The sequence below is a fragment of the Mercurialis annua genome, linkage group LG3, assembly GCF_937616625.2.
Source record: "Mercurialis annua linkage group LG3, ddMerAnnu1.2, whole genome shotgun sequence".
In the NCBI taxonomy this organism is placed as follows: Eukaryota; Viridiplantae; Streptophyta; class Magnoliopsida; order Malpighiales; family Euphorbiaceae; genus Mercurialis; species Mercurialis annua.
In genome coordinates, this window is record NC_065572.1 from 5,748,615 (window position 1) to 5,761,045 (window position 12,431).

At 31.7% G+C, this 12,431-nt stretch overlaps 2 protein-coding genes across 2 annotated transcripts; both read left to right on the top strand.

The window, feature by feature from the left end:
* Nucleotides 1–3,842: 3,842 nt before the first annotated feature.
* On the top strand, nt 3,843–7,296 carry LOC126671762 (benzyl alcohol O-benzoyltransferase-like). Its single transcript, XM_050365565.2, has 2 exons — nt 3,843–4,362; nt 6,214–7,296. The coding sequence occupies exons 1-2, from the start codon at nt 3,916–3,918 to the stop codon at nt 7,126–7,128; spliced, it is 1,362 nt and encodes a 453-aa protein (XP_050221522.1). The 5' UTR covers nt 3,843–3,915; the 3' UTR covers nt 7,129–7,296.
* Nucleotides 7,297–9,058: 1,762 nt separating this feature from the next.
* Nucleotides 9,059–11,318, top strand: LOC126671761 (benzyl alcohol O-benzoyltransferase-like). The gene is made up of 2 exons (XM_050365564.2): nt 9,059–9,579; nt 10,253–11,318. The coding sequence occupies exons 1-2, from the start codon at nt 9,133–9,135 to the stop codon at nt 11,165–11,167; spliced, it is 1,362 nt and encodes a 453-aa protein (XP_050221521.1). The 5' UTR covers nt 9,059–9,132; the 3' UTR covers nt 11,168–11,318.
* Nucleotides 11,319–12,431: the final 1,113 nt, after the last annotated feature.

A 12,431-nucleotide genomic window follows, 5' to 3' on the forward strand; every position in this document is an offset into this window, starting at 1 on the left:
TTACAAATTAAAGGGCAAATTGCCAAAATGGGGCAAATTGCTCATAATCACCAAGTTCGTGTATTGAATTGCTCACAAAGTTAATTTATGTGTTAATTGCCCATTGCTTACAAGTTTAGGGGGCATATTGCCACTTAAGTCGTTTAATTCATGAAATCAATTGGAGAATTAGCCCGCGGAGAACATTCTCCTTCTATCCTCCCCGTATGGGAAAGACAAGTTCTTAGCGTGAGGAATCCACCTATTACAACATGCATACATAGAGAATATGATGATTATACAACAACAATTCCATTTCCCCCTGATGAGTTAGTTCATCGAGCATTTTTCTCCAGACATAATGAAATGGCCACTTTTCGATGTTATGCTCCTCTTCATCTCAGTCATTGCACTACAATGGAAATAGTAACTGCATGTCTTTGGAATTGGAAGTGTCGAACTATTGCACTTCAACCTACCTGATGTATTTTTGGTGGAAAAGCTAGATGGCATTTCAAGTAGATAGAGTGTTCAATTGAGGAAAACATCTCGTCCTTAACTCATCCTCATTGAGATTGTTCAGCGGTAAAGTCTGCACAATACCATAGAAATCTCTGATAAAGGCTAGTAAGTCTTCAGTAGCCGTTCCATTAAACTGAGGCAGCATATTGAGATGGAAAGTTTTCAGCTCGTAGTTCCTTGCTGCTTCACTCAAACGGATACATGACGGGTTTGCAGTAACCGTTGGCCTTTGAATATCACGTAGCCTTTGCTCTTGATTGGGATTAACTAGTCCGTTCATGTTTTCAGCCGTGTCTTGTCTTCTTCTTGCTCTATTTGCACGAAACGTTCGTTCAATCTCTGGGTTCAGCTCAAGTATTTCTTCGTTATTAAGACTTTTTGATCGTCTTAATAGCATTCAAATCCTGAAGTTGACAAAGAGAATTGAAAGAATAAGACTAAAAGTAAAGATCAGAATTAATAAAATAATAATTAAACACAACGTTGTCCCCGGCAACGGCGACAAAAACTTGATAGCTAAAAATGCAACTCCTGCAAGTATACAGAATGTAATCGTAGCAAACAAGGTCGTATCCACAGAGACAACGGATTAACTATTATTCGTATTAATTATAGCTAAGACAATTAAAATTTGAATGTAATTTATTTAAACTAATTAACTAAAGTAAATAGAACGACAAAAATTAAGGTATAAAGATAAATTAATGGCGAAGAACACTAGAGTTTCGGGATTTCACTTAATCATAAGATATATTGTTATCTATGGAATTGATGTGATTCAATGACGGTATTCAAAATTGCTTTAGTATTCTCTCGAATCAAGAAAGCCTATTCAATTAAAGTGAGTTTAATTTCTCAATCCAAACCCTAATTTAATCGAATGATGAAGGATTACAACCTATATGTCATACACAAATCCGTAGGTATATCTCTACCCTACGGTAGTTATGCGAATTAATTCTAGATCAGAATTTATGTTTCATCTCTCAATACTTCACATAAATTCTAGATAAAGTTCAATTGACGGTCAAACAATCAAACAACGATAAACACAAGAATTAATTACTGAAAACACGATATTAAACAATCTCTTGCTAATATAAAACTTCAATCCATAAAATAACAATGAATCTCATAATTAAACTACATCCCTAGCTCTAATGTAAAAGTTTAGCTACACATAATCTGAGATTGGAATGCAAAAACAGAAATAAAAGAGTTCATTGAGTAGAGAATAAGGAAAAACTCTTTGATTCCAGGTTAGATCAATCGTCAGTTGATTCCCTCCTTCGATCGTTAAGAATCCTTGCTCCAATCGCCAATTCGGTCTTTTTCCTCCTTGTGGTTGCTTCCAAGGTCTCTGAGTTGTGTAAAAAATCGAACGCCAACTTAACTTCTCTTTTTGGCTTTTATAGTCTCCAAGTCTCAAGGAAAACCTAATCAAACCGGACTTAAAAATTGCTCTTGACCGGACCTACTGACCGGTTCTACTGGGTAGGTAAAGCCGCAGGTCCGGTCGGCTAAAAAATGCTAGCAAAAAGTGGACCTTACCTCCGACCTTTTCTACGGGGCAGGTCCGACCGTAGATCTTACCTCCAGCCTTTTCTACGGGGCAGGTCCGGTCGTAGGTAAGGTCGAGTCCAAAATAGCAAGGCAGTGAGTTGACCTTACCTCCAGCCTTTTCTACTGGGCAGGTCCGGCTGTAGGTAAGGTCGACTCCGAAATAGCAAATTTAGTTGCAATCTTCGGTCCATTCGGCTCTTTATTACACATTTGTTTAATTCTAAAGAAAATTAGCAAATTCCACGAATCAGGGCAATAATCAAACCATAATTTACATAATCTCATAACAATTAAATCGCAATATTCTCAATAAAATATGTAAAATTATGGTTTATCACTAACCCATCGTTGGAAATGCGAATGCTATTTCTTAATAATTTACGCAACAAATTTAGTCCAGAGTTAATACCGAAAGGGTACTACGCAATGGAGTTTTGGTTTCAGCAGCAGTTTCCACTGCCGAAGAACTCGTAAAGAATCCTATAGGTTATGCATTGGAATTAATTAAAAAGGCTAAAACAGATCAATATGACTAGAGAATACGTGCAATCAATGGTGGATACAGCAGCGCTCTATACGGTGGTCCTCCTAAATCCATTCCTATCTTGATAAGTCATTTTGTAGCGTTTGAGAATAAGAAAGGAGAAAATGGATTTATAGTGCCAGTGTGCCTTCCAACTCAAGTAAAGGAAAGATTTGTGAAGGAGTTACAAATTCTCTTGCAGACTGATAAGCCATTAAATGATTGTGAATTGAGAATAGGTGGGACTAAATTAGTAAAATCTACTTTGTGAATATGTTGAAATTAATTTCAAATGTAAGAGCTTAATTTGAATGCAGCGTTTTTTTTAATAATTTGATCTCAGATAAATGTTTCATGTTTTAAAATTAGCTCACTTGTATTTTTGAGTGTAACAATTTATAAGTATTTTGTTACTTTCTTTTTAATGCGGATTGATATCTGATCATATAAATATTGACATAGAGCATGAGTTTTTTTTTTGGTTAAAGATGGCAATCGACTCTTTAGAGTCTCAATTGTTAGTTTGTTAGTTACCGAGACGTGTTTCGAACCCACAGTCTCTTAATGTACTTAAAGATGCCTTAACCATCCAAGCTAGACCCATATTGGCTGGAGCATGAGTTGACATGCCAAAAAACAAACAAACAAACTATCTAATAAATTAATAATATGGTTCTCTCTTAATTCATTTTTAAATAGGCGATTAGCATAATTTCATTGGAAATAGGCAAACAATAGATACACATTAGCTTTGCTAGTGATGTCCGTGGCTTTTCGGACAAATTGAGCCTCAAAAATTATAATTTATGTTTATGTCATTTTAATTAATTTTATTTAGTATTTCCTTTTTAATTTGGATAATGATTTCAACATTTTTGATATATATAATGGATTTTGCTTTACATTTCCAATTTCGATTTTACTGAATCAACGATTGTTTGGATGCGTAATTCTTAGGATTCTGTCGAATTCAATAGGTTTTGGAAGCTTTAATTTGGATCAGTAAGTTTTAAAAGCTACAATCTTGTATCAATTTTATTAATCTACAAATTATACATTTATTGTGTTTATACTTTATCGTTACTTCCGCTACGTCAAATATGAAGGAAAGAATAAATGGTAATTGATCCAAGCTAGATATATACAGGAAAGGTGTCATTTATACCTAATGTATATCGATAAAGACCTTTAAATGTGGATCAAGAAAAAAAAATATGGATCAAGAATATGTACAAACACTAAAATCGTGGTTATGGACTAATATAATCAAACAAAATAGTTGCCATATTGGGTAAGATCTATATCCAACATCTAAACATACTTGTGCCATGAAACCACATGCAAGTTCCATAGAGTTCAAGGTTAACAGGCGTGAACCTGAGCTCATAGCTCCGTCAAAGCCCACACCTCATGAATTTAAGCCGTTGTCGGACATTGACGACCAAGAAGGTCTCCGTTTCCATATTCCTGTCATACAAATCTATCGTCATGACTCCTCCATGCAAAGAAAGGACCCCGTTAAGGTGATCCGCGAGGCACTTGGTAAAGCATTAGTATCTTATTATCCTCTTGCCGGAAGACTTAGAGAAGGACCTAAACGCAAGCTTACGGTGGAATGCACCGGTGAAGGAGTGTTATTTGTTGAGGCTGATGCCGATTTTGAACTTGAACATTCCGGCAACGTACTTGAACCTCCATTTCACTTCTTAGATGAGTTCATTTTTGATGTACCTGGCTCTAGCGGAGTCATAAACTGCCCCTTGATATTTATTCAGGTATTTCTTGTCTTCTTTAATTGTTTTTAGCTAATTCAAATCGATGGCTTATTCTAACCATTTTTGTAAGACTAAACCCATTTTAAAGTCCTTAAATTTTTGTTTTTTGGTTCATCAAGTTCTTCAATTTTTATTTGTCTTTCTCAAATCCTTAAATTTTTATTTTTTAATTAATCAGACCCCTCAACTTCTTTTTGACTTTCTCAAGTCCTTAAATTTTTGTTTTTTGGTTCATTAGGTCCTTAAGCGAAGATCCATTTAACGACCCAATGAACCAAAAAATAAACAATTAGGGACTTGAGAAAGGCAAATAAAAGTTGAAAGACCTAATGAACCAAAAAATGAACGTTTAAGAATCCGAAGAAGTCAAATAGAAATTAAGTGATCTAATGAACCAAAATATATAGTTTAGAGACCTTAAAATAGGTTTAGCCTTTTTGTAACAATTGAACGTATAAACGTGTTAGAGATAATTATAAATGTATATGAAACTTCAAACTTACTTTTTATATATCTAATTAAAAATTTAAATCTCTTAATTGTATTTTGATTTTAAAGGTTAATAGCAATTCTAATTTAATTAAGAGAAAAGACGATATATTTTTCTAGCAAGAATTATATGTCGTTTGTCATATACTATTTTAAATTTTTATTCTGTTTGGTCAAGCATTTATAAAAATCATGTCAAATATATGGACTTGTTAGTGAAAACTGATACAACAAAATATTACTTAACCAATTAACTAATATATACAACAAATTACAGAGCATCCACAATAAAATGCTAAATTGGCCTGTTAATACTATAATTTAACATTAAAACATAAAATTCAACTTCAATGCAATGCTATACTACATGCTAAATTTAGCATATGCTATATTGCATGTTAAATTTGGCACTCATTATAGTATATGTTAAAAGTGAACAACCAATCAAAATTCATTTTAAGTATGATTCTACTATTATTTTATTTGCGTTGTTTTTTTATTTATATTTATTTCAAATTTTATGCTCGCTTTTTTATTTTTACGATCTCGATTGATTAATTTTTTTAATTATAGACTGCACGCCAACATATTAAAATATTTTATTTTTAATTTATTGATTCACATAACAATTCTATTTAAAATAACTCATTATTATATCAAATAAAAATAATTATTATTTGTTCCATATTGCCAAGCCGAAGAGCATCACTTTTGTACGTGGTAGTAGTATATTGCAAAAAATTATAAAATATATGATTAAATTTTTATAATATAATAAAAAATAATAGTAAGCAATTATAGCATTTATTTTAAAATTTTGCATTGGAAAATTAATAAATTATGCTAAATTTAGCATTTTATTATTTTTTTCACTCTAAATTTAGCATAAAAAATAGCACTCCATTGTGGATGCAATCCACAAAAAAATATTAATATATAATTTTTAAAAATATTTTTATTATCTATTTATAATTTATTCATCAGTAACTCATATAATTTTAATATTTATATTAAATCTGTCCTGATACATTTGCCCACTTTCCTATTTTCACATAATTTAAGAAAATATAATTAATATTTCAAATTTTTACAAATTTATCGATATTTTTCCCATTACACACTTATTAAATTCTATGACTAATTCACTTAATTTCTTGGGACCATGATATTAAATAAAGGAATTTAAATAAGAATAATATTAGAAGATTAATTATAAAAATTGCGATTTACCAAAACTGAACAAGTATTTCGGGATTATAAAAAAGGAAAAAATAAACAACTCCATTGAGACGGATGAACTAATTAAATTATTTACAAAGTTATAAATTTGAAATATATGTGGTTCTCGCAATTAACTGGCAGGTCACACGCCTCAAGTGTGGTGGTTTTGTTTTTGCCCTTCGACGCAATCACACGATGGCCGATGGCCCTGGCATATATCAATTCATCAAAGCGATCGGAGAATTAGCCCGCGGAGAACCTTCCCCTTCTATACTCCCTGTATGGGAAAGACAAGTCCTTAACGCGAGGAATCCACCGATGACCACATGCATACATAGCGAATACGATGATTTTACGACAACAATTCCATTTCCACTTGATGACTTAGTTCATCAAGCATTCTTTTTCGGACCCAATGAAATAGCCGCTCTTCGAAGCTATGCTCCTCCTCATCTTCGTCACTGCACTACAATGGAAATAGTAACAGCATGTCTTTGGAAGTGTCGAACTATTGCGCTTCAACCCGACCCATTGCTGGAAATGCGAATGCTATTTCCTAATAATGTACGCAACAAATTTAGTCCCGAGTTAATACCAAAAGGATACTACGGCAACGGATTTATATTTTCAACAGCAGTATCCACTGCTGGAGAGCTCATAAAAAATTCTACAGGCTATGCATTAGAATTAATTAGAAAGGCTAAAGCAGAGATGACGAGAGAGTATGTGCAATCAGCAGCGGATACGCTAGTGATTAAGGGTCGACCTAATTGTCCAGCGGAGGGGTCATACATGATATCAGATGTGAGATATTTAGGATGCAGAGAGGTAGATTTTGGATGGGGCAAGGCTTTATATGGCGGTCCTCCTAAATCAACTACTCTTTATTTAAGTCATTTTGTAGCATTTGAGAATAAGAAAGGAGAAAATGGATTTATAGCGCCATTGTGTTTGCCAGCACAAGTAATGGAAAGATTTGTGAAGGAGTTACAAATTCTCTTGCAAACTGATAAGCCATTCAATGATTGTGGATTGACAACAGATGGGCACCATTAGTAAAGTCTGCTTTATGAATATTGTTTAAATCAAGTTCAAATTATGAGCTTAAGTAATTTTTTTTATATAATTAGAGAGGAGGAAGCACTTGTGTGAGGAAATGAACCCACGACCTTAACGGTTATTTGAGCTACAATTCGATGGTATATATGAGCTTAAGTACTCTTACATTTTTATTGTTTGTATTTGTGTTTTTTAATGACTGTTTTTCTATTAATAAACTACCTCTTTATTTTAAGGGTTAATTCCTAAAAAAATCACGAACTTTACACGAAATTTCATTTTAATCATGACCTTTAAAAGTTGCCATTTAAAGGCACGAACTTTCATTTTATTTCAAATCTATCATTTCAATGTATTTTTGTTGACTAAATTCTTCAATAAACCATTAATGAAAGACCCAAATTATAAATCGACATTAAATCTTATTATCTTTTAGTTAGAGTATATAGGACTAGGAATTTTTAGTTCGATAAAATACACCGGATTTTACTTTGGCGATAAATTTGAAACAAAATGAAAGTTCGTGCCTTTAAATGACAACTTTTAAAGTTCATGATTAAAATGAAACTTCGTGTAAAGTTCGTGATTTTTTTAGGAATTAACCCTTATTTTAAAGAGTATATTTTTCTACAATATATGGTCTATACGATGAGGTGCAGGTCATTTTATACCAATAAATGAGTGCCACCTCAGCACCGTGTTCATTTAAGAAAAAGTGATAGTTCGTGTATAAAAATGAAAAAATTTAAACTGTGTGATTAAAATGAGAAAACATGTAAAATTCGTGATTTTTTTTTGACATTAACCCTAAATTAAATAGATATTATAATTTAAGTATAATTAATCATTTAAATTAAGTTAAATTTCAATTTTTAACATGATTTAGAATATTTAAATTTAATTTTCATAAAAAATATTTTTAATTTTTTTCGAACCGTCAATAACCCTCGTGAACCGGAATTTGCCGGTTCCGAACTGGCATGAAACTGCCCAAGAGGCGGTTCAAGGCCGGTTCAAATATTTCTTGAACTGTGACCCCAGTTCGGAACCGTCGGGTTATGAACTGTGGCCATCCTTAATACGAGTGCGGCAGTTCCGAACTGTGGCCACCCTTAATACAAGTGGTATTTTCACCCACACACAAGACACGTTTTTAAATTTCTTTTAAAATTCAACACAATTCTCAACACCTAGCTATAAATATATATGAGAATATTAGTATCTAATTAGAGCTAGCCATACACCGAATCGGTAGTGTAACCATTGCTGGTTTTAGAGCAAATTAACGTTGTACTTTCTACTTCTACCAACTCAACCTGTGATCAGTAATTCGACTAAAATCTGATTAACTGCTACCAAAAAATAGACTACGAATTAATTCATACAGTTAATTCGCAACTGTATGAAAAGGGATGATATTCATATACCTAATACAACAGAACATAATACAAAATATGAAGTTTTGAAAAATAAAAAGGCTGAAATGATGAAAGTTAATACATTCGTCTTTTTTTTTTATCATTTGGAGAGGGGTGATTTTTGGCGCTTGTGGAAGAATTTAATTCATGTATTTGGCAGAATTTTAATGCACAAAACATATTCATGAAATTAGAATCTAAAAAATAATATTAACTATTTTCTTAATGAGACACTCCTCAGTGATATCTTTCCTTTTATAGTATGATTTCTGGCTATGAATATGATAATTGATATAAAGAGAATAATATGAAGGGAAGAAGAAATAATTGTATTGACTAGTGTGTCACATATCTTGGGTACAAACCTATAAATATATACAAGAAAATTTTCAATTATACCTAATATCAAGACCTTTAATTGTGGATCAAGATATACAAATCACTAAAAGGTGTGGTGTATATTACAAATAAAGACCATGGATGCTAAAACTATGAACTAATGATATAATCAAGCAAAATTGATGCCATATTGGGTAAGATCTATTCTGAAAGAGCAACATATAATTACAAGCATACTTGTGCCATGAAATCAAATGCAAATTTCATAGAGTTCAAGGTTAGCAGGCGTGAGCCGGAGCTCATAGCTCCATCTAAGCCCACACCTCATGAATTTAAGCCTTTGTCGGACATTGATGACCAAGACGGTCTCCGTTTTCAGATGCCCATCATACAAATCTATCGTCATGACTCCTCCATGCAAGGAAAGGACCCTGTGAAGGTGATCCGCGAGGCACTTGGTAAAGCACTAGTGTTTTACTATCCGTTTGCCGGTAGACTTAGAGAAGGACCTAACCGCAAGCTTACGGTGGAATGCACTGGTGAAGGAGTGTTGTTTATTGAGGCTGATGCCGATTTTGATCTTCAACACTCCGGAAATGTACTTCAACCTCCGTTTCATTTCTTAGACGAGTTTCTATACGATGTTCCTGATTCTGATGGAGTCATAAACTGCCCTTTGATGCTTATTCAGGTACCTTTTACTATTCCTTAATTGTTTTGCAGCTAATTTAAATTGTTAGTTCAAATGAACATATATTTCAACATGTTACTTGATCTAAGAATTAATTATTTGGTACAGTGTTTGTTTTTATTAAAACAATTTTATCATAAAAGTATTATTTTAAAAGTAATTAATTTTATAATTGAAACAAAGGCTGCACGTAAATATGGAAAAGATTAACATGGATATCTTTAACAATTCAGTAAAAAGATTAATACTATTTATGACCTTTTATGATTCAAAACATTCTGCTATTTATAAAAATATCATTTCTAAAAGAATTATATTTTCAGCTAATTTAATTTAATTTAAAATTCTAATTTACTTAAACTGGCGAGTTTTAAATTTTTATATATACTTTTATTTTATTTTATTCCCAATTATGAAGTTATTATTTCTATTAATATTTAATTTTAGAATTGATCTAAGTTATATTAAAGCTAATAAAGAAAGATTAATCTAATTGAAAAAAAGTTGTATAATGTATACTTTTTTAGTTTATCCATTATTTTATAAAAGTAGACGAATTTAAACTGATTATGATTAAGTTTAAATTAGAGTTTATAGAAACATATAAATTTATAATGATTTCATAAACTTATAGTTGGAATTTCATCTAACAGCTTGAACAATTAACTAGCAGGTAACACGCCTCAAGTGCCGTGGTTTCGTTTTTGCTCTCAGATTCAATCACACAATGAGCGATGGTCCTGGTATAGTTCAATTCATGACAGCAATTGGAGAACTAGCTTGTGGAGAACATTCACCTTCTGTCCTCCCAGTATGGGAAAGACAAATTCTTAACGCGAGGAATCCACCAATGACCACATGTATACATAGAGAATATGATGATTTTACGACAACAATTCCATTTCCGCTTGATGACATAGTTCATCGAGCTTTCTTTTTCGGACCCAATGAAATAGCCACTCTCCGAAGTTATGCTCCTCCTCTTCTCCGTCATTGCACTACAATGGAAATAGTAACAGCATGTCTTTGGAAGTGTCGAACTATTGCGTTTCAACCCAACCCATCGCAGGAAATGCGAATGATATTTCCTAATAATGCACGCAACAAATTTAGTCCCGAGTTGATACCAAAAGGGTACTATGGCGTTGGATTTATGTTTTCAACAGCAGTTTCCACCGCCGAAGAACTCGTAAAGAACTCTATAGGTTATGCATTAGAGTTAATTAGAAAGGCTAAAGCAGACATGACTAAAGAGTATGTGCAATCAGCAGCCGATACGCTAGTGATCAAAGGCCGACCTTGTTTTCCGGTGGATGGGACGTACATTATATCGGATGTGAGACATTTAGGATGGAGAGATGTAGATTTTGGGTGGGGCAAAGCTCTATATGGCGGCCCTGCTAAAGCCTTTCCTGTCATGGTGAGCTATTTTGTAGCGTTTGAGAATGAGAAAGATGAAAGTGGATTTGTGGTGCCAGTTTGCTTGCCAGCCCAAGTAATGGAAAGATTTGCGAGGGAGTTACAAAATTTGTTGCAGGCTGCTAAGCCATTCAATGGTGGGGAATTGGGAATGGATTCTCACCATTAGCAATGTCTACTTTATGAATGTGTTTAAAATGTATGAGCTTAATTTGAATGCAAACAGAGGATTGTTTGCATTATGTAACATTTTTTCAACAGCAGCATCTTCTTAGTTGCTCAGTACGTGACTAGTAATATGACTCGTAAATATGTATATTTTATTGATGGTTTATTTATTACAATAACTTCAAATTTTTATAATAATAAATAATTAAACTAATTTAATTTTTCAAAAAATGTATATAAAACTAAAATATAAAATTACAAGTCGAAAACTTTTCAAAATCTATTTCAATCTAAAAAAAAATAAAATTTTAACTAGTCATATAAATATCATTTGTTCATATAAATTTTAATTTAAAATTAAACATATTAGGTTTAATTAAAAATCTACAAATTTCAAACTTGTAAACATAATAAAATACTAAACAAAAATAAATTCAATAATATTACTAGCTATCAAACTGTTTCCGAATGTATATCACATATCCGAAGAATTAAAGATTTGGTATCACAATGAATGTGAAAGACTTAAAGTTACCGTTTTATAGTTGAGATACGTTCATGACACCTCATGCCCAAAAAAAAGACTTTGATACCACAATCATCATCTTCATCATCTGCTTTAAATAAAGCAATGAGTTTCTTGACGGTTGATGTAAAGAGACTATTCAAAATTAATGTTGAATACTATCAATTTACGTTGAAAACAGAAATTTATGAAAGTTCACTTGAACCTTGATAAATTATTATCTAATAATAATACTCCAAAATACACATTTTACTATTTGAAATTCAAATATATTCTACATTGATATTTAAATTTTGATGCTTATAATATTTGATAACTAATTTTCCATTTATTATGTTATTTTTCTACCAAATTATTTTTATCTACTAACTAAAATAAATAAGTTATTATTAAAAGTTTTATATTTGATATAATGAGAATCTTTATTTATATTTATTAGATAATTAAAATTTATTGTATTTATATATTATAAACTTTTTTATTTAATTTTGGAGTAATTTATGCCTACAATTATCATTTAACGGAGGGAAAAAAATTTATATAACTTAAAAATCAGGAAATAAATAATTTATTTTTAAAAAGTATATAAGAACTAGTAATTATTTTTTTAATGTCAAAAAGTTATAGCAATTATATCAAATAATTAACATTCTCCCATTAAAAAGTATACATATTCAAATAGGCAAACCTCTTAAAAATGCACTACAATTTTATGTTTATTTTCTATTATATCACTAAC